The sequence below is a fragment of the Doryrhamphus excisus genome, chromosome 22 (genome assembly GCF_030265055.1).
Source record: "Doryrhamphus excisus isolate RoL2022-K1 chromosome 22, RoL_Dexc_1.0, whole genome shotgun sequence".
Taxonomy (NCBI): domain Eukaryota; kingdom Metazoa; phylum Chordata; class Actinopteri; order Syngnathiformes; family Syngnathidae; genus Doryrhamphus; species Doryrhamphus excisus.
This window is the reverse complement of record NC_080487.1, coordinates 8,104,249-8,127,169: the sequence shown is the minus strand read 5'-3', so window position 1 is coordinate 8,127,169 and position 22,921 is coordinate 8,104,249. Positions and strand designations below refer to the sequence as shown.

General features: G+C 43.6%; 1 protein-coding gene across 5 annotated transcripts in view; it reads right to left on the bottom strand.

The window, feature by feature from the left end:
- LOC131110065 (inactive ubiquitin carboxyl-terminal hydrolase 54-like) overlaps positions 1-22,921 on the bottom strand; it is a 54,183-nt gene that overhangs the window by 8,416 nt on the left and 22,846 nt on the right. For all 5 annotated transcript variants that reach the window (XR_009120829.1, XR_009120830.1, XM_058062756.1 and 2 more), the window contains 12 exons: positions 18,956-19,090; positions 15,692-15,805; positions 15,521-15,603; positions 14,129-14,234; positions 10,180-10,326; positions 7,744-7,893; positions 7,252-7,450; positions 6,826-7,008; positions 3,915-4,134; positions 3,450-3,809; positions 3,252-3,379; positions 1,305-1,457 (listed from right to left, as the gene is read on the bottom strand). Coding sequence is in view for 3 of the 5 variants with exons in the window: in XM_058062756.1 (XP_057918739.1) it covers positions 1,305-1,457; positions 3,252-3,379; positions 3,450-3,809; positions 3,915-4,134; positions 6,826-7,008; positions 7,252-7,450; positions 7,744-7,893; positions 10,180-10,326; positions 14,129-14,234; positions 15,521-15,603; positions 15,692-15,805; positions 18,956-19,090 (1,978 nt within the window). In the remaining 2 variants the exon portion in view is untranslated. The remainder of the gene's footprint in view (positions 1-1,304; positions 1,458-3,251; positions 3,380-3,449; positions 3,810-3,914; positions 4,135-6,825; positions 7,009-7,251; positions 7,451-7,743; positions 7,894-10,179; positions 10,327-14,128; positions 14,235-15,520; positions 15,604-15,691; positions 15,806-18,955; positions 19,091-22,921) is intronic.

Here is a 22,921-nt window from a genome sequence, read left to right as displayed (position 1 = left end):
ACACAAATGGAGGTTTGGAGTGGCGTTTGTGTGTGGCCAGGTAAATCAAAGTTTTTGGTTTGCGTCATAGAAAATGTCTGATATTATCTCGCATTTAAAAAATGTATTTAGTTTGGGGAAAACTGATAATATTATTAAAATAAAGTCAAAACATTATGGTAATAAAGTCATAATTATGATAAAAAAAATTTGAAAGAAGAGAGTTGAAATAGTTGGAAAAAAACAAACAGCAGAAATGGAAAATCTTTCAATAAAGCCAAAATATAAAGAAAAAAAATGTCATGTTATTTATTTACTAGGGGAAAAAGTCAAACAATTTTTGAGAATAAATTATTATGAGTAAAAATAATGTTTTAGTAGCAAAGAGTTAAAATGACATTATTTTTCCACTTAATATTATGAGTTTATTTTAGTAAAACTGCAACTCCTCTTAATATTTTGACTTTATTGGGCGGAATAAAGACCCGAGTTCAATTCCACCCGCGGCCATCTCTGTGTGGAGTTTGCATGTTCTCCCAGTTCATGCGTGGGTTTTCTCCGGGTACTCCGGTTTCCTCCCACATTCCAAAAATATGCTAGGTTAATTGGCGACTCCAAATTGTCCATAGGTATGAATATGAGTGTGAATGGTTGTTTGTCTATATGTGCCCTGTGATTGGCTGGCGACCTGTCGCCTGCAGACAGCTGGGATAGGCTCCAGCCCCCCCGCAACCCTCGTGAGGATATACGGTCGAAAATGAAGTATTTATACAATTACCTGCTAGTACATGCTATTGGAAGCTAAAGTGCCAACGCTTACCATCATGGCAGTGATACTTTTTAAGCTCATCCTTGCTCTAACACAGTCGTTAAGCTATTTGAACCCTGAAAATCCCGCTCTCACAACACCACCAAAGATGTGTCTGACGTTGAGGTCAACGTAAAAAAGCTGAATAAAAAAAGGAGGGTGGCCAGATGGAGAGACAGACGAGCAGATGGGATGTGAGGACTAAAGTCAGACGGAGACATTTACATACGAGTGACCTCTCAGCTGAAAGTTGAATAATAGTAAAATGTGAACAATCTGGAATCCTAGGCCTCCGATAAAAATCTAAAACACTGGAAGTGCCAAACTGTGTATAACATCCTGCTCTTTTGCTGCCTGAGCTCGTCGCCGGGCTAGCAGGAAGCGTTCCAAATTCATCGACTGATACCACTTCAAACAGTCAGCATCAGCGCCTAAATCTTATGTGACAAATCTCCGAATGTCGACAAAAATAAATACCGGGTACAAAGCCATCTCTATTTCTCAGTGTTAGCCGTACCCTGGTGCTGGAGCTGATCCAGGTCCATGAACTTGCTGGGTTTGGGATTGAATCCCATGGCCGCCTCTTGCTCTGCCTCTTTGCGCTTTTGCTGCTCCTGCTGGCGGGCTCTCCTCGCCACCTCTTCCTGAAGCTCGTCCAGCTCAGTGCACCCTGACACAACAGCGAAGAGTGATGAGTCCAAACAATACAGTCATTCATTATGTGTGCCAACACAATCTAGATGAGGTTTTCTTCCGAACCTCATAACGGATATCACAACATCATGGATTTTTCCCTAGAATAACGTTGCAGCGTCTTATATTCGGGGTCTAGAGATTTATACACGCAAACCAATCGATTTCTACCCAAGCTAATCAGAGCTTTTCTTCCTTTCACTCACACACGGTCATGGAAATAAGCACCCATCAACAGCATGAGTCAGGATGACTGGGATGAATGGGACAAAACTTGGGCCTGCTTCACCCCTAAATTCCAGCATGGATAGCGTGGGTGCTCAGAATCCTGCTGAAATTCGGCCCACTTCCTGTTGTTTGTCACCATTGGAAAATGGCCTGCACACTCGCAACGATTTCTCCTCGTATGTTCACATTTCATTCATTCATCTATTCATTTTCTACCGCTTATCCTCACCAGGGTCACAGGGTGGTGCTGGAGCCTATCCCAGCTGTCTTCGGCGAGAGGCAGGGTACACCCTGGACTGGTGGCCAGCCAATCACAGGGCACATATAGACAAACAACCATTCACACTCACATTCATACCTATGGACAATTTGGAGTCGCCAATTAACCTAGCATGTTTTTGGAATGTGGGAGGAAACCGGAGTACCCGGAGAAAACCCACACATGCATGGGGAGAACATGCAAACGCCACACAGAGATGGCTGAGGGTGGAGGCTGAGGTCTCCTAGCTGTGAGGTTTGCGCGCTAACCACTCAGCCGCCGTGCAGCCCAATTACAATTAACTATAGGTAATTAATTACAATCAATTGCAGATAGAAGTTTTTATCTATTATAATAATAATAATATTGGCTTTTTTGCAGAAAAACCAATATGCTGATATTGTCCATCTCTCAATTTCAGATACCGATATTTGTAACATGACATATCTCCTGAGGTGGAATAAACACATGTGTGTTGTAAACAGCATTTTTTTTAATATCGGTTTCCGATTTTTATGCTGACATCGGGCATCGGACATCCCTAATTATAAGTGTAACTTTGCAAGATCATTTTAAAGTTTTTAATACACCTATGGACATGAGACGGGATAATATATTTGCTTTTTGCAATTTTCTTTGTTAAATGTTTTGTTATTTTTAACACAAAATGTACCTCAATGTATAACAAACAAACAATGTACCTGAAGTAGACATTAGTAAAGTAAACTGTCCATCACTCAAATATAATTTTCATTAATTCAATTGTTTCATGAAATAAAATTGTGACTAGCAAAATAACAATTTATTTACAATTATTACACCGTAAACTATTTACAATTTACATTTGGAACTCAACTAAACTGAGTTAAACTACGTGTGTTAAACTTTCTGTTCCTGTGTTGTGTTTCTCCTTCCTCTCATTAACCCTGCCGAGCTCTTAGCAAGTGGCATTAATCCATTTGTGAGGAGTTGCATCAGCACCTTCTTTAGCCTCTTTTGTGTAAATATACATGGTTGGGATCAGGCGTTCGGGTTTATTAAAACATAGAACTATGCTTTTGGTAATCAATAATGTTCTATTTTTGCTGTGGATTGAATTTTTTTTAGCTTTCTTGTTAAATTACATTTTTTAAATGTGTCACAGGCCAACAACAAACAAAAAAACCCAGCTGCAGACAGCCCCCAGGCCACACTGTGGACACCCCCGGTTCAGACTGTCCAGTACTCCCCCCAGTCTACCAGTTTGTAGTAGGACTAATGGTACAATTAGGAGCGCGTCCTTACCAGTGTTGGTGGCCCCACGCCATTCAGGTGAGGGTAGCTCCTGCAAGATAGCACCACTGCTCTTAGACTTGGGCACCGAACGCCATGACGGTCCAGACATCAGCACCCGTTTGTGCTGCCCCACCTCCCTGAAGGAGGAACACAAAGGTGAGCACTCGTTGGTCGTTCCACTCGTTGGTTTTCTGCTTTTCTTCCAACCTGTCAGGGCTGCTGCTGTTCCTCTCGCTGCTCTCATAGCCGCTCTCCATCCTCTGAATGAGGCGAGGTTGGTGCGCCACCCCCCTCAGAGGCGGAGGAGCGGGTGGGCCCATGGTGGGCCGGCCGCCACCCGATGACCTGGGCTGCCTCACCAGCCCGAATCTTGCCTCCAGCTCCGCAGCCTGTTGGGAGCCTCGCGGCGTGGGCGTGGTAGGTGGTACTGGCGGATGGGGAGAGGGGCGCGGCAGTGTGTGGTAGCCCTGAGAGCAGATCCTCTGGTTCGGGGTGGAGAAGATGCTGTCGATGTTCAGGGCTTCTCTACGAGGCCTCCAGGTTGGCCGGGAGCAGCCGCCAGAGGAACTAAACCACGTGGGGACATCAGACATCACTCTTGATTGGCTTCTTTCAGTTACCCTAACCTCAGTACCCAAAACTAGTACTTCATGACTTCAAGATGAACCGTACCTGGACTTGCTCTCGCTGCTGGTGCTCTCATCCTCCCAGTGAGGTCCCCCAACGCCGCCCTCACAGCCCCCTACCCCTGACGAGGAGGAGGACGACAGGGGGCGAGAGGAGGATGAGGAGGAGGTGAGCGGGCGGCGGGAAGATAGAAGGAAGACGGCCGTCTCCTTGTACTCCTGCAGGGGAGGAGAGGGGGGTCGGGGTGGACCCTCCACTGCTGACTCTGTAGGGAGGAGGAGAAGGAGGGGGTCTCATTAGTCCAATTCCGTAATTGTTCTCTTGATAAGTCACATCTAAGATCTTGATCCCTTTAGTCCTTAATTTCATTGATTGCTTTATATTATTTATATATTATTATTTCTTCATATTTATTCTTTTATAGAATACAGTGAAAAAATGGTTTGTTGAATGAACATAATTTTATTATTGGAAGTGGTTGCAAGAAATAATTGTATCTGAAACTAGATATTTGGATCATTTTTAAGTATAGTCAAATAAATGATACCATAAAACTCAACCTCAACTATTTTGAGTAGATTTTACTCAGTTTCTACTCTTTAAAAAATGAAATTAATCCATTTTAAATGTATTTAAATTAATTAAGCCTATCCCAGCTGACTTCAGGCGAGAGGCGGGGTACACCCTATAAATGTTGACCTATAAATGTAGTTAGAATGACACCCAAGTTTCAGATAATGAGGTTTGCGCATTTGGAAGTGAGTTTGTGATGGGATGGCACATATAGACAAACAACCATTCACGGTGCTACACAATGATGACAGGAGTGCTCTGCTGTTTTTAAGGACCTAATACATGAGCCAAAGATCCTGTATATGACAGCACAGCTCTTCTTGTTTTATAGACTGATTGTAAAAGCACTATGCAACCTTTGTTTACACGGCAGGAGCTCTCTGCAACATTTACATTTACTGTTCGCTCTACTATTTGAAGGATTTTGAACAGCAGATCTCTCCTCATATATTGATGATCTTTGATAGCATTGTTGTATTTGGTCCTAAAAAACAGCACATCGGACTCGACTTTTACTAGCGTTGTTGCATGAGGTCATTAAAAACAGCAGCCTGTTCCTGTTATATAGAAGATCTTTGACTAGTATTTTTGCGGTAGGTCCTTAACTCATTCCGTGCCAAAGAAGTCTATTGTTTTTTTTTTTTCACGGGAGCTACAAATTAAAGTCTTATGCATCCTGTGTGTGAATTTTAGACTTGTAGGCAATGTATTTCTGACCCAGCAGGGGGGCAACAGTTCTATTTTCCTCCGATCGGCAGCAACAGCTTGGATATGAAGACAGAAGTTGCTGACGGAGGGACGAATCCAGCAAAGACAGGTGTGCAGGTAGCTTACACTGGCGTAGCGTATTTGCACAACTGCATGCAAACCGGTCTAACACGTCTATAGTTTACAAACACACACACACACACACCTGTAAATAGACGATTATTTTGCATTATGGGCTATATCTGTGAATAAATGTTGTTATTTTTTTCCGGTGTTGTTTTTATTGTTTCATAGAAGTAAACAACTTTTCAGATGTTTGAAGTGTCACTAAAAAAAAATATGGACGTCAGTCACCGTTTTGCTTGGATTTGCTTCTAATTTTAAGCTAATTTTCTCTGGTTTTTGGTCAAAATCAGGTGTTTTCACTGAAACCACCCAATGTTCTACTGCCGATTTACAAAGACACAAAAAGGCTAGAAACAAACTCTTTTTTTTCTGATGACAGAAGAGTTTCTTGAGTTTCTTTACATAGTTTCAATGTTTATGTCCTGAAACTCAATATTTTGTGGATCTTGAAAGTTCAGCAAAAATGCCCAAAAACTCCGGCAGTATGGAGCTCTCTGAAAATGTCTGTCCATGAGTTAAAAGCAGTACAGCTCTTTGTCAGTAGGATTTTTCTTCCAGTAGCACCTTAAAAACAGTAGCGCAGATTTGTCATATACAGTAGAGGATCTTTGACTTTTCCATCCGGTCTTCAAAAGTAGCAGAGGTGCAATGATAAAAAAAAAAAAACGGTCCTTGAATGCACCATTGGGTGTGTGCTAAATTGCAGCAGATGCTCAACTGTCTTTCTGATTCTGCAGAATAAATACCCATAATAGACAGATCTGTAGTTGAGCAGTTTATTTCTTCTCTCCACCGGTGCTAACAGCCTGTTCCAAAAAAAATAACAAAAAACCTCCAGGCTCTTACTGGTGGAAGGTGTGTCTGTATTCCTCTCTATTCACTTGTGCTTTTAAGTCGATGTTGTTCCTGTCATAATAAATACAGTAAGCTAAAATAGATTGTTATAAAGTATGACTCCCCATCTACCCCAGTCCGCAGAGATTTGTGGGAACACACAAATGGGTAAGAATCTACTGCAAAAAAAAAGATCCTATACTGTATATGACAGGGGGCTCTGCTGCTTAAGGATGTAATGCAAAAACACAAGTTAACGTTTCAAACTGCAGCCATGTCTAATATTAATCATTCTCAGGCTGCATTTGGCTAGGTCAGGGGTCGGCAACCTTTACTATCAAAAAGAGCCATTTTACCCCCTCGCTCACTAAAGAAAAATAGACTGGAACCCCAAAACATAATTTAAAAACATCTTATAAATCTATCTATCTATTTTCTTCAAAACTCATTACAAAGATGCGTATTTTCCACATTCAGGTGTTAAAAAAATAGCCACAACAAAGAGGCTGAAGAGCCATATGCGGCTCTGGAGCCGTGTGTTGCTGACCCCTGGGTTAGTTGAATAGCCCTCCTCAAGGTAGAACTGACATATTTTGTGCTGCAAGGCAACTGTTTGTACCACAGATGTAGAGTTTTAGCATAACGGGTACAAAAACGGACTCCTAAACCTGAACGACAACCAAAAGAACGCAGGCCAGTGTAGCCGCAGTAATACCTCTGGCGTCAGCACCGTGCAATGGCGTGCCAAGCTTGTAATTACAGACCACGGTGGTCTGCGATTCACTGGACAAGTGGCTGCCCGTGGATTGGTGCAGGGGTCGGCTGCGGGAGGCGCGGTGGCTTGAGCTGTCCGTGGAAGAGTCCGTCCGGGTGTCGCTGGAAATGGACGGCTCCCGACCTAAGAAAGCATCCTTGGATTAATCCTGGGTGTCCATATGTTTACTTTCACGGGCAGCAGAAAAATATGTTGTGCGGTACACAGAGGCGGGCATTAGAGGGTCAGCACTTTATTGGCGTACCCTTGTTTGACCTCCACGTACACACACACACACACACACACACACACACATCCCTTGATACACACACCCTTGATAAACACAAGAGTAATCTGATCTGATTTGTCTTTGTGGTGATTCCGTACCAGAGTCTTCGCTGTCGTAGCCCGCTTTGCTGCTTCTGCTGCAGTGCTGGAGCTCCAGCTGAGGGTTGGATTCGGTAGAGGGGTTGGCGCTCTCCTGCAGTATCACCGGCGTCCCTCGGGGGTCAGCGTAGAGCAGCAGCAGGGGCTGATAATGGCCTTTGATACAGCGGGACACCACGTCCTTCCACTTTGGGCCGATCTGGAAGCACACACACACACATACAACATGAATCAAAGTAAATCCATCCATATTAACACAGAGTGTTGAATTTGCTGCCAAAAGCGGCGCGCATGCTGCTGCAGCGTGTCCCTGTTGAGATCATGTGATGACACTTTTTCATGTGCAAGAAGGTATAGCTGGCACGACAAGCGCACATCCCTCCACATGACTCACAGTGTCGGACACCGGCCAACATCCAAACGACCTTAACACATAATCAATTGCTGTGAAAAGCAAACGTGCACACACGCACACACGCACTCCGCACTCACCTCTTTGACATGGGCATCATCAAAGTACATCCACTTGCGTATCTTGGTCTGGAAGAAGAAGGTGGAGTAGTGCTTGCCGTAGTAGCACACCATGCCCACCAAGTAGAGCTCTGTCTGGCGAGCCCGGTCCTCTGTCACACGGTAGAACAACTACAGCGAGGGAGGGAGGAGAGTGGGAGGGAGGGATGCGGGGCAGAGAGGGAGAAATGTGCAGCGTGAGACAGATGAGTTCACGTGGATGCCAGCACCATTATTTTTGCACCTCCATGCGGTATGCACTAATCTTACACTCCCTCCTCCCGTTGTTACTACATCTGCATCCTGCATCTACCTACCTACCGACTGACCTACCTACCTACCTACATATCTACCTACCGACTACCTACCTACCTACCGACCTACCAACCTACCTACCTACCCGCCTATCGACCTACCTGCATATCTGCCTACCTACCGACCGAGCTACCTACCTACCTACCTACATATCTCCTATCTGCCTACCTACCTACCGACCTACCTACCGACCTACCTAAGTACTTTCAAGCATACAAATAGCTAAAAAGAACGAAAATGCAGATATAAGGTATTTAGAAGATTTGTTCAGAATTGTGATGATATGCAGTATTCCACACTGGTCACTAGGTGTCAGTAATTTACATTAATTAAACAATAGCCACTCTGTCCAGGAAAAAACAACAAGGAACTCTCACAATGCTAAAGTACAAGTCTAATATATTGGGTAATAGGAGGGCATAGGTGACTATAGGGGTGTTATTTCATGTCTAGAGGGCTCTATTAATGTTAAAAGGCATGTTTAGAAGATTGTCAACGGATTTTCTATGCTCTAACTGTATTGGTGAAATTTGGTGAAAAATACTATAACATGGAACGTTTCAAATCTATGAATTAACATATAAAAAACAGACTGAACCTGTCTGAAACCTAATTCCAAAGCAAACCAACACAATTTCGGACAACTGTATGCTTCTCACTGTATGGGAACAATTTGAATGAAATCATCTACAATGAAATCAGTGTACTTTGCTAGTTTTTTCCCCCACAGACACTCACTCACACACAGACGGGAATATGTCATTGCTATGTCTAATATTCCAAATTAAACCAATTCTGCACTTCTTTTGTGTGAAAAGCCCAATCCCATTCCGTCAAAAGCTAGTTAAGCGGGTGCATTGTTTCGTTTAAGAGGCAGGAAGCGAGTAATTATCTAAATTGTTATCTATTTATCGCAAAGGGGCTAATCATCTCAGCACTAACAGGGACAGAAAAGGCAGAAGACCGAGGAGACATGGCAGGAAGATGACGCAGGCAGGCAGCCAGATGGAGCCGCTCCTTGTGACGACACGCCGACAGAAAAGTACGAGCGCATTACGGCTGTGATTTGTATCCGACAACTAGCTTCATCCGGGGATGGAAAACGAGACATCGGGCGGAGAAAAGCCGACACAGGAAGGCTGGAAGGCGGAACTTGACATGTTTTAATGCTCTCCAATGTATCATTCATGGGAATCACTTCACAATGACTACGCCTGGAATGTTGCTGCGTTGAAATGGGAATGACATCGCTTGGTCGTGACACCGACTTCCACGTCCGCCCCAGGAACTTCCCCAGTCACGTGGCGCCGTCAAGGAGCTGAGCCGTTTTATAGCACGACCTCCCCCAAAATGTGAGCGGGGGGGGACTTGCCCATTGCCGTGACAACTGCAGCCCCTCCTCCCTTGACACGCTGACCTTGGTCTAGCGGGGTTCCATCAGCTGGGGGCGGCTAACGGCCTCCCTGTCCTCAAAGTGAAGGTTGCTTCCTTTTGTAGGAGTGCTCCTTCCTTCCCTGTCAGGTCCTTCACAGGTCAAAGGGCAACTTTTTTCATACTTTCGCGTGTGCCGTGAAAACCATGTATGCCAGAGGTGTCCAAACGTTTTCTACCGAGGGCCATGTACTGAAAAATGACAAGATACCAGGACCACTTTGCTGTTTTTATAGTCTAAATCAGGGGTGGGCAAACTTTTGGACTCGCGGGCTGCATTGATTTAACAAAATGGAATTATTGTATCTGTAAAGTGTCATGCAATCTGCCATATGTGCACTTTGAGATCATTTATTTGATGTAAAGTCCATTAATAATAATAATAATAATAATAATAATAATAATAATAATAATAATAATAATAATAATAATAATAATAATAATAATAATAATAATAATAATAATAATAATAATAATAATAATAATAATAATAATAATAAAAATAAAATCATGTATTATTCTTATTATCATTATTATTATTTAATACTTATTTAATAGTCCAGGGTGCACCCCGCGACCCTCTCTGCTAACCGTACAATAGGAGGGCATTTGTAAACGTGCCAAGAAGCCAAAATCGTCACAAAGCTCGGGGACAATAAAACGTTAGCTTACGTCGCCCAGGCGTAGGCAGGTTCCCAGGCTATGTATGACGTCCTCCGCCAGGTCCGAGTGGTCCGAGTCCCACACCAGCCCGATGGACACAATCTCTGGCGAGTTCATCAGCACGCGACGGATACGCAACACCTCGCCACAGTTACTCTGGGATGGAATGAGAAACATGTTATGGGTTATTTGCCTTGCTTTGACCCTTCGGACATACCTATCGGGACACTTTTAGGCGCAGAAAAGCCTCTCTGTGACCTCTGACCCACCAATAGGTGTGTCCCAATACTTTTATCCGAGAGAAGCCATCACAGGAAGAGATATGTTTGTCCCTCGGGCCTTCTGCTGAGTTCAGGACGGCATGTACTGGATCCTTCCTTTGAGTCATGGCCTACCGCAGAGCCAGCAAACACACACACACACACACACACACACACAGTGCTGGCAGAGCCGGCTCGAAAACAGCCTGAGAACACCCCACTGACCGGACGTCTTTGCCAAAAACACAAGCCTCCCCCACACACATATGCACCACAGCACACATTTGTGGAGCACCAGGCTTTGCCGGGGTCTTGGTTCTCAAGGGAAGCGACACCCACACAGGCTGCCTCACATCATTCATGAAACAATGGCTTCATTACAGCAAAGTGCTGCAGGTTCAGCCCCTCAACACATTTGCCATGCTGTTTTTTTTTTTTTGGGGGGGGGGGCTTTGCAGACCTTTTCCACAAGTTACATAATTGCACCAGCGGTCAGATAAAAGTGCATGTTTGCAGATTTTCACTAATCATTATGCTACGTTCACACCGACGCCGAATCGATGGCGAATTAAATCGGCGAGCAAAGCGGCGGCAAAGCGTAACAAAGCTTAATGAAAGCGTAAAGACCGTAATACAGCGTAAGAAAGGTTTGAGCAATTCGGGACATTCGGCAAGAGCGCCAAAAATTTTTAAACTGTTTAAAAATTTGAGGCGATCTGTCACGAATTGCGCAAAGCGGGGAGAGCGTATTAAAGCTTATCAAAGCGTCACAAAGCTTATCAAAGTTTTGCTCAAAGCGTAGGAAAGCTTAACAGAGCTTGGTTCAAAGGATCAATGGATCTGCTGCATCTTTATATATGCTCTGGATCAGAGGCGGGATGCAGTCGGGATCTCGAAATTTTCCATTGCGTAACAGAGTTTAACAGAGCCTATCAATGCACAAGAGAGCTTGATAATCGTATCAGAGCGTTATTTAAAGCGTGATAAGCGCACCAAAGCTTATCAATGAGTATTAAAGCGTATCAAAGCGTGATTTAAAGCGTAACAAATCCTGATCAATCGGCATCAAAGCGTGAGTAGCCGTAGCGATTCGGAAATAATTTGTCGCCTAAAGCGGGAACGAATTTCGTATCAGAGCATATCAGAGCTTATCAGAACATAAACATATCTGAGGAGATCGTGAGATTTTTTGAAAAATGACGCCGAATTCGTTGGCGATTCAAAGCGCGACATTCGGCGTCGGTATGAACGTAGCATTAGACACTGCAGTGAGGAGATGATCCACTTTGATCACTAAATGATGATTTATACCACTGGTGTCCAAAGTCCGGGATGGGGGCTATGTTCAGCCTGCAGCTAATTTTTTTGTCATTTTTTTTCAAAAATAAATGTGCTCTTATCGCTTGTTGTCACCTGTCAGTTGCATTATGAAATAGTACAGAATGAATTGTATTTACACATAAGGGGTTCGGAGCAATATTGACACATTCATTTTTTCAACTTTTCACACACTCAACTTATTTTTATATGTTCTTTGATGATTTCCTTTATAACATGTTCTTCTTCTTACAAGCATTTTTTAGTCCTTTTGTCACCCATGGCTGATTGTTTTTCTTTAGCTTCTTGGATGTTTCTCTCCAGGGACAGTTCAAGGAGAATGTTGAAATATTTACATCTTATCATTTACATCTTAAATAATAACAGCTTAAATATATTTAAGTATTTAAAATGAGAAAAAAAGAGCCAAAGTTTACATTAATAAGTCACTTTTCCACCTAAATGTGGGAAAAGTTTGAACACCATTTTAGACCAAACACTAGCCACGTATACATGGACCCAAATATTCCGATTGTATTCGGTTTATTTGCTCAAACAGAAAGAATTGAACCTTTGTATACACCTCATTCCGAAAGAAAAGTGCCAATCCGAATGAACATATAATTCACGACTATTGCCTTCCCCAATCTGATTGAGGTATCTTGTACCCGCTCAAACGGAAAGTTGTCACGGTGTGTTCTTCTTCTTCTGTTGTTTATTGGCAGTTAGCAAGCAGCTTTCGGTGTGCATTACCGCCATCTGTGGAAGAGAATCTAAACACTTCTATACTTAACTGCATCTCCGTCTGGTCTGGGAGCTGCAAGGCCTCGGACTGGACGTTACTGCAGAGAGTGGTGAGGACAGCGGAGAAGATCATCGGGACCCAACTCCCCCCCATTAAGGACATAGCAAACAGCCGGTGTGTATCTAGAGCCCATCGGATCTGCTCTGACCCCACACACCCCCAGCATGGACTGTTCTCTCGCCTGGCATCGGGGAGAAGGTTCTGCAGCATCCGCTGTAGGACGACCAGGTTCAGAGACAGCTACTTCCCCCTGGCCATCAGACTGCTGAATGCCAAATAAGCCCCTCTACCTTACTTACATTATTATTATTTATTTAATTATTTAAATTATTTGGGCAATTTACTGTTCACGCTGCACTTTACATTATGTTGTTCATATTTGGTGTCTATTATATCTATTTATTCTCCACATTATTATTATTATTATTATTATTTATTATTACTTATCTTCTTTTGTGTCTGTTATTATATGGGAGCCAGGCAACGACATTTCGTTGGCAATTTCACTACTGTGTTTTTGTGCAATGACAATAAAGGGAGTCTATCTATCTATCTATCTATCTTTATTCACAAGTCCAGTTTTATTCCAAAAGAAAATATATGTTTATATAAAACATGTCCCGAGTTTAATTATAAAATATTATCAAGATTGAATTTGATCTTTTCCTGTTTAAATTAATCTCGGGTACGTTCTTTCAGCGCATGCTCAGATATGATGTAACACGCAGCTCGTTCTTCAGTTTTAAAAATGGAGGCAAGCAATCGGCACATCGGCACTACTATGCAAACTATCCAACTACTATCCAAACTAATTTCAAGACTGGATGAACGGAAAACTGGCAATACGGACTTATTCCAACAAGTGAAAGAAAAACTCGTGATGTTGATGTATACCACCTTTTGGAAAAGTCATTCGGAAAGATTCCATTCGGAAAACTCCTCATGTATATGTGGCTACTCAGTGACTCTCTGCAGTTAACTGAAAATGTGAGCATGTAATATTGTTTTGGGTGTTCCTTATATTCATTTGCCATATGGAGCTATAAGAGAACACCAAAAGTGTCAATGAACGTCTTTGTGAAGACCAACCATGCCTCACCGTGGAGGCCCTGTGAAGAGGCCCAGAGAGGAACCACTTTGTGGGGACACTTTGGCAGGGATGAGCGGACGCGTGAAGCCAAGCATTTCCCCACGTGGCAACACAACACACACAATCTCATTCACTCCTCCTCGCTTTATTCCGATCCTCTTCTGACTTGGACGACCACACCTCAACACGTCTGCGGTCCAGATCCACCCCCCCCACCCCCTTCCACAAAAGCACTTTTATACAAAAAGCTACACCAAGCTCTCCAACATGGCTTCCCTTTACTGTAAAGCGGGGTGGACGAGGACACTTAAAAATGCTTACTGTTCAGGAAAGCAGCGGGGAAAAGTGAGGGAAATGCAAATGAGCTGCTGCTAATTATGTAAGACCCTGAAAGCAACACGATAAAGCCATCTGTGATTATCTTATATAAAGCCGCCATTATTATTATTTCATCTTGATTAGAAACTGGTTTGGGTGTCGTCTTACAGGACAGTTGCGGAGGTCTCCCATGTTGCTGGCGTTGCGTAGAAGTTCCCCAAACATGTCCGGTGTGGCCTTCTCTCTGCACTCCAGCATCCTCACCGCCTGATTACTGGAGCGGCACACACACACACACAGTATTAATACCAACACAACCAAACTTATTTTCAGGCAAATTTCCGACATAATCACAGTTTAAATTGACATGAGAGCTACACTTTCATGTTGAAATGCTTTGTAAAATGGTCAGACGGTCAGGTTTGCATCCTTTGGCAAATAAGTCCACACAGTCATAGGTATAGATAGGTATGAAGGTATGAGTGTAAATGGTTGTTTGCTCATATGTGCCCTGCCATTATCCCGTAATCGGCTGGGATAGGCTCCAGCATACCCCCCTGCTACCCAGATGACGATGAAGCAACACAGAAAAAGAATGAATGAAAAATAATGATGATAATGAAGTAGACAGACACAATAAAACGTATACAATTCTATGGTTAGGAGTCATACCATTATACTATATATACATACGTATATATATACATACATACCGTATTTTCTGGACTATAAGTCACTCCAGAGTATAAGTCGCACAAGGCCCAAAATGCATAATTAGGTAGAAAAAAACATACATAAGTCGCACTGCAGTATAAGTGGCATTTTTTGCGGTTAATTTATTTTCCAAACTACTTGACCAAACCTGACATTACATCCTCTTGGAAGGCAAGTTCTAACAATAAAAGAATAGAGAACAGGCCGAATAGGTGTAAGATATGCTAACACAATGGTTATTCAGCTACACAAAAAATAAACATGAACAGAAATTTCATTTATAAGTCGGTCTTTATAAGTCGCTCTGAAGTATAAGTTGCAGGAACAGCCAAACTATGAAAAAAAGTGTGATTTATAGTCCGGAAAACACGGTATATATAACATTCATATATATAACATTCATCCATTCATTCATTTTCTACCGCTTATCCTCACAAGGGCCGTGGGGGGTGCTGGAGCTGATCCCAGCTGTCTGGGTACACCCTGGACTGGTGGCCAGCCAATCACAGGGCACATACAGACAAACAACCATTCACACTCACATTCATACCTTCATACAGTTTGGAGTCGCCAATTAACCTAGCATGTTTTTGGAATGTGGGAGGAAACCGGAGTACCCGGAGAAAACCCATGGAGAACATGCAATGGAATTGAACTCAGGTCTCCTAGCTGTGAGGCCTGCACACTAACCACTTGTCCGCCATGCAGCCCATATACATATATAACATATACATAAACAATAATTATTATTTACAACAACTGACTAACAATATGATTATTATTGTGGCAGAACTCATGGACTCGCAAGCCCACACATGAGCATCCTCTCGTACGCGTGTTTCCTACCATAGGGAGGTGGTGGAGATGTAATGGACCATCTGAATGAAAGGTAGCGGGTCCGAGGTGGCTCCGCAGCTGTTGCAGACACACTGCAAGCATAAAACCTGGCATCACACGTGTGTCTGTGCTTGTATGTGTGTGTGTGTGTGTGGTGGGAGGGGCGTGCATGTGTGTCACCTGTTCAAACAGAGTCATGGCAAATTTTTGGTGCGGGATGCAGTGTTTGGCTGTGCAGATGTCCTCTCTGCTTTCGGCGCTGATGTGGAAGTGGATACGCATCAGAAGATTTTCCTGAGACAAAAAAAATATGTAAGTGAGTTAATCTGTGCATACTGGTAGCTGTATCTATATTTCATAACTAATCACCTGACCCAGCACATTTGCAACACATTACGGTCCCATTTTACCATCAACATCATGTTACGTTTCAAAAAAGTCATTTTTTAATGGTTCTTCCACTTTAACATCAACAGTGATTTACTTCTTTTTACACTTGTAGGACAGTTAGAAATATTAACCTCATTACTTCTATGCACTTAACTTCCTACAATGTAAAATCATGCTGTTTTGTTACGCAATATGGCGTACTGTTGGTACAAAAATATGTAGATTGAAAAAATGTTTGCTTATTTTTTGCACAATAATTCTTAACATGCGCTACTGTTGCATCCCGATGTCACTTCCTGTCAACCCTAGACTCTGCTCATGTTCATGACTTTCCAGTTCAAGTCTAGCGTGTCACAATCCGCACCGTTGCTTGTGTGACAGTTTTTGTTTTCACTTTGTCAGCCTTAGTTTCTACTCTCATGCTCTTATTTTGTATTTCCTGTGTTCCGTCACGTTCTCTCCCTCACGCACCTGTCAGTAATTTGTTGATTGTATTTAGTTCGGCCGGGTGCGTGTTCCTTTTGTTGGTGCATTGATCACTTTTACGTGTTGTATGCAAGTGCTGCATTCGCTCTTTCGGAAATAAAGCCAAGCTTTTACCTGCACCTTCCCTTCATCTCTGCATCCTGGGGTCGCACGGCAACACCAACATGCCAAACTGTGACAGAATGCACCAACCAGACGACGACCTCGCGGAGATGGATTTTTGGACCGTGCAGGTTTTCAAGGCAATGGAGGAGGAGTGCGCACAGTTCACTCCGGAGGAGCTGGAGGACATGGTGTGGGGGCCGGACAGCACGCTCATCCCCATGGCGTGGGTGTATCTTGGACCCGGCGCTGACACACCAGCCCGCCGACGATGCACGTTCCAGCAAGGCTTCGTCAGGCGAAGCCGTCTCCTCCCTCACCTCCACGCCAAGCCAGGACTCCACCCCCCCGCTCACGAGCGCAAGAAGGCTCCCACTCAATGTAAGCAGGCCGATCTCCCGCCGCCCTCTTCCGGATCCCTGTTGCCTCTCGTGCAACATGAAAAGGAGCACAGCACACGTTCCCCTCTAGTGCCCAAGCCACGCAGCTCCAATGTTCCCCAAGACTCGGCTCCCGTGCCAAGCTGCATGACGCCCCAGATTCCTCCAGTGCCCAAGCCATGCAGTCTCAAGGGTTCCCAAACCCCGGCTCCCGTGCCAAGCTGCGTGACGCCCCAGATTCCTCAAGGTGCCCAAACCACGCAGTCCTAAGGGTTCCAAAACCCTGGCTCCTGTGCCAAGCTGTGTGACGGCCCGGATTCCTCCTGTGCCCAAACCACGCAGCCCCAAGGGTTCTCAAACCTCGGCTCCCGTGCCAAGCTGCGTGGTGTCCCGGATTCCTCCTGTGCCCAAGCCATGCAGCTTCAAGGTTCCACAAACCCCGGCTCCCGTGCTACGCTGCGTGGCGCCACAGATTCCTCCAGTGCCCAAACCACGTAGCTTCAAGGTTCCACAAGCCCCGGCACCTGTGCCAAGCTGCGTGGAGTCCCGGATTCCTCCTGTGCCAAAGCCGCGCAGCCTCAGGGGTTCCTGTGCCTAGCGGTGTGATGCTCCAGACCCCTCCAGAGCCCGAGGCCCTCTGGAGCTTCGGTCGGGGGCAGAGCAACCAGAACTCCAGGCCCTCCTCAAGGTCCCACCCCTCCCTTCCCTGGTTCCACGTCCAGCGGCATACAGCGTCTGGAATCCGCCTTCGGAAGGGGGGGCTAGTACGACCAGCCGTGCATCGGAGGATGCACATCACACCCTGTCTGTGGCGTGTGGGGATGAAGCCCTCTGCTGGTCGCCCGAGGAGGAACAGCCCGCCGGACCTCCAGTACAACCGGTTCTTGCAGCTAACCGGGTTGTGCTGTCCTGTATGTTACCTCTTGTCCAAGACTCGCATTCCTCTTCATCTGCTCCACAGTCCAGCCAAGACCCAGGGCTCGCCACGCCTCCTCCGGGGCCCGCTGTTCCACGGCAGGACGCCACGCCTCCTCCGGGGCCCGCTCTTCCACGGCGGGACGCCATGCCTCCTCCGGGGCCCGCTCTTCCACGTCGGGACGCCACGCCTCCTCCGGGGCCCGCTCTTCCACGGCGGGACGCCACGCCTCCTCCGGGGCCCGCTCTTCCACGGCGGGACGCCACGCCTCCTGTCCCGGCATCACCTCTACCATGTCGGGCCGGCCTCCCCGGTCAGGCACACCGCCCTGGCTGCCCTCCAGAGGGGCCCATCCATGGACTCCGCGGGGCCTGCCATTCTGGGAGACCTCCAGAAGAGTCCTGCCTTCGTCGGCCTGCTCACCATTCAGGCCGCTCTCCTGGGTGGCCCTGCCACCCGCACCGTTGCTTGTGTGACAGTTTTTGTTTTCACTTTGTCAGCCTTAGTTTCTACTCTGATGCTCTTATTTTGTATTTCCTGTGTTCTGTCACTTTCTCTTCCTCACGCATCTGTTAGTAATTTGTTGATTGTATTTAGTTCAGCCGGGTGCGTGTTTTTTTTTGTTTTTTTTTTAAAGTATATTTAGAAGTCCATAAACAGCTTTCATATGTATGTCTTAGATGTCTTATTTTCTCTTATTATGGCGCCCATATTGGGTAATTGGAATATGGTGACTAGAGATGTTATTTCATGTCTAATAATGTTATTGAGGAAAAAATGTCATAAAGGAATTGACTTATGGCAATTGGGAATGATAATGATCTAACTGCAATAAATGAGGGATTACTGGACAAGCATTTTCACTTAATGGCTAAATATTGCATTGAATAAATGCTATTGTAAATTTGTAAGCATTTTTGCTCAACATTACATTCAAATTAGTGTGTGGCAACAGGGTAAAAATGTCATATCTTAGCATTCAAATGCTGCATTTGTATCCTGCTTTATTTTGCCAAAGTTCCATGACAAAAAAAATTTGAATTTCCTATTAATCACTGCAGAATTTTTGTATAAGATTAAGATTAAGATATGCCTTTATTCGTCCCTCAGTGGGGAAATTTGGCTTATGCTTATGCTAAATCTCCAGCATAAGCCAGGCATGCGACTCACAAAGCACTCGGCGGCGTCGTCCATGATGCCAAGCTGGAAGCGCTGCTCTCCCTGGAAAGTCTTGGCCAGGGCGCTGCGCAGTGCATCTGACGGCAGCACACGCTCGCTGCTGAACTGGAATTGGGCAAAGATGCTCTGCAAAGCACACAAGGCAGAACGTCTCGTCAGCAGCCATGTTTTTGTGCTGTACATCGTGCATTCGTCCTTCGCGTTTGCCTGTTGAAGCATGAAACTGAAGGCAAGGAACAAACAAATGCGAAGGAGGCTTGCAGCCAGCCTCCATAGCAGAAGCCATGTATATTATAAAAAATAAAAACAGGTCAGTAATTATGAACCCTCGATAAATTGAATTAAGCGTATGGGCTCCATCTTTCTGTGCTACACAGGCTGGATGAGAAGAGGGTTCACTCTGCATATGTGAGAGAGTGAGCAACCTCTCAACTATTAAGCCTCTTTGTGGAGGCGGGGCTGCACGGAGTGCTAGCAATTAGCAAGACGCTAATATGAATGAAGGCACAAAGTCCATAGTTTGCTAGCCGAATGCCACAGTTCCAAAAAACGGCCTTGAAACAGGTATTCTGGATAAGGATGTCCAATATTGGCTTTTTTGCCGAGAACCGATATCCCGATATTGTCCAACTCTCAATTTCTGATACAGATATCAGCCGATACCAATATGTGTAACATGACATATCTCCTGTAGTTCCTGTAGTTTAATCAACGCATTTTTTATATCACTTTTGATGATCACCAGAAAATCTGATACCGATATCAATTTTATGCTGATATCGGAATAATCGTACATCCCTAATTGTGGTCAATATTTTTGCTGTGATAATACATTAATTGACGGTGGACACAAAATGGTGTGTTTACAGTTGGGTGAGCTATCCAGCTAACCAATCCACTATTGTGTCTGAGAATGACTGAAAATCAAAAAATAAAAAAATACTAGAATACGGGCTGTTTAAAGGACTTAGCAAAGTTAGCTAAGGTGCACTTTCCAACCACTTCAACAACTGAAGCCAGAGAGATAAAAGCATGGCGACTTCAGATGAAGGTGAAAAAAAATTCTGACCCATTTTTTTGTTGTCTATTTTGGAACAGGCAAAGAAAGCGCACCTATTTTGAACAAAAAATAAAAGGAACTAATATGCTGGTGGGTCGCTAGCTGAAAGTATTTTTTTAGCTATATATTCATTTGTACATGGGGGATGGGGCTGGTGATCTCAATTCAGAAACATTGCATTGTAAAATCCAATAGCACTCTGAACTCAGAAAAATAAGTAGAACAAACTTATTTTTTTAAGTTGATCTCCCTTGAGTACACCAAGTAAAACGTAGATCTGCTGTGGTCAATTATAAATATAAAGTTCCATTTACTTGTTTGTTTCAAGACAATTGGATTGCATTTTTAAGTAAGGCTAACGTATGGATTTTACAGTGAGACATGTCCTCGGCACACACTAGTAGACAGTCCAAAAGACCATATTGTTATTTTCCAAGTTCCACAAAAATAGTATGTGTGCTAACAATGCATAGACTAAGTAATAATAATAATAATAATAATAATAATAATAATAATAATAATAATAATAATAATAATAATAATAATAATAATAATAATAATAATAATAATAATAATAATAATAATAATAATAATAATGGGCCCTTTATTGTCACTTATACAGAGGTACAAGCAAAATTGCGCAATTACACAACATTTACACAACAGGATGATTGGGCAATAAAGGAGGGACAAGAAAGGGAACGACAAGAAAAGAGGAGTACAGTGTGGGACTGTTAAAAAACATCAGCATACATTTGCACAAGTAAGCACATTTTTACACAACATAAACACAGGACTAGCACCGAGGAAAATGGTGGTGATTCCAGCTACAGCTAATGCAACCACAATCGGCGCTAGCTGTGGTCCACTAGTATAACACAGGACAGGACAGTGGACACAATCACAAAGTGCGTATTCATTTTTGTCACTGGGTGATTAGTTTAATTCATGACAAATCAGTAATGATGACGATTTAAGCTATTTTGTTTAGTCTATCAAATCTATTAACAATGCCATTGAAATATATGTGGAAAAGCATTCATCGATTTCATCCAAATTAAATGTAGTAGTTAGTTTGCTATGTTTCCTGTTTCTGAGCCAGCCGACCAAGATGGCGGGGGTCACGCAGGAAGACACCGTTATAAAACAGCTGAAGGCTGGCATTGGGAAAGGTAATGTAGTCATGCTGACTGTGTGTGTGTGTGTGCGTGGGTGTGTGTGTTATGACTGCAGCAATGCACCAAGGAGAATGAAGGGGGAATATACCCTACAGAGAGAGGAAGGTATGAGGAGGAGAACAGGAGGGATGGGGAGAAGTGTGTTTGTGTGTGTGTGTGTGTGTATGCGCACGTGACCATCTAATTGTGAAGTTTGCAGCAATCTACAGCAACTCCCACATTCATTCATCTTTCTCCCAACTCTCATCTCTTCCCATTCTTCTTCTCTTTCCTTCTGAGGTTTGGATAGAGATGAAGCGTTGCGGCAATATCTAGCGGGATAGCCACAAGTTGCTACCGATGTTTACTAGTCATTACCTATGTTTACACTTACTACCTATGGTTGCTTCTAACTACCTATGTTTACTATGGACTACCTATGTTTGCTACTAACTACCTGTTTACTAAGGACTACCTATGTTTGCTATCAACGGCCTATGTTTACTATGGACTACCTATGTTTGCTATCAACTACCTATGTTTACAATGGACTACCTATGTTTGCTACTAACTACCAACATTTACTGCTCAGTACCTATGTTTGCTACTTACTACCTATGTTTACTATGGACTACCTATGTTTGCTATCAACGACCTATGTTTACTATGGACGACCCATGTTTGCTACTAACTACCTGTTTACTTAGGACTACCTCCCTTTTCTACTAACTACTTGTTTACTCAGGACTACCTATGTTTGCTATCAATGACCTATGTTTACTATCGACTACCTGCGTTTGCTACTAACTACCTGTTTACTAAGGACTACCTCCCTTTGCTACTAACTACGTGTTTACTAAGGACTACCTATGTTTGCTATCAGCGACCTATGTTTACTATGGACTACCTATGTTTGCTACTAACTACCTACCTATATTTACTATGGACTACCTACGTTTGCTATCAACTACCTATGTTTACTGTGGACTACCTATGTTTGCTACAAACTACCTATGTTTACTACTTACTATCTATGTTTATTACAGCTCAGACCTTTGTTAACTATTTATGACCTATGTTTACTACTTACTACATACGTTTGCTACTAACTGCCTATGTTTACTACTGACTACCTATGTTTGCTACTCAGGGCTCTACGTTAAAAACAAAAATTACTTGCCCATGGGGAATCCTTAAGGTGAGAACTACTTGCCCGAACTTGCCCCATGTAAAATGAAAAGACTGCCATAATGATATCATATATCAATATATGCTGATAATTCATCAGATAATAGTACTGATGCATTGTATTTGGAGGAATGTCTGAAAATTTGTGGAGATGTATGTTAACATGGCAAGCCATGCTACCTTACACATGGTAGTCGTAGTAAGCAGTGATATTTATAAGTTGTGCACCTCAATGAAACATTTGACACATTTGTGTACTAGTAAAGTGTTTTTAATCCAGAAAAAATGCTCAATGGTCAAACAATAATTTGTGAAGCAAAGGTGAGAAAAATACACAGAGAAATGAAACCGCTAGGTTTTGTAGCTTGTGCAAAATCAGCACTTGGTATTGGATCTAATGGGCGGTGTTTCATTGTGACCACTTCAAATTGTCACAGCAACGTGATTCACTCACCTTTGCCATCATTTGATTTGCTGCCGCTAATAAAATACTTGTTTAGGAGGCACTGTTTCATCACTTTTTGGTGTTTTCCTTCAGAAGTTGTTGAAGAA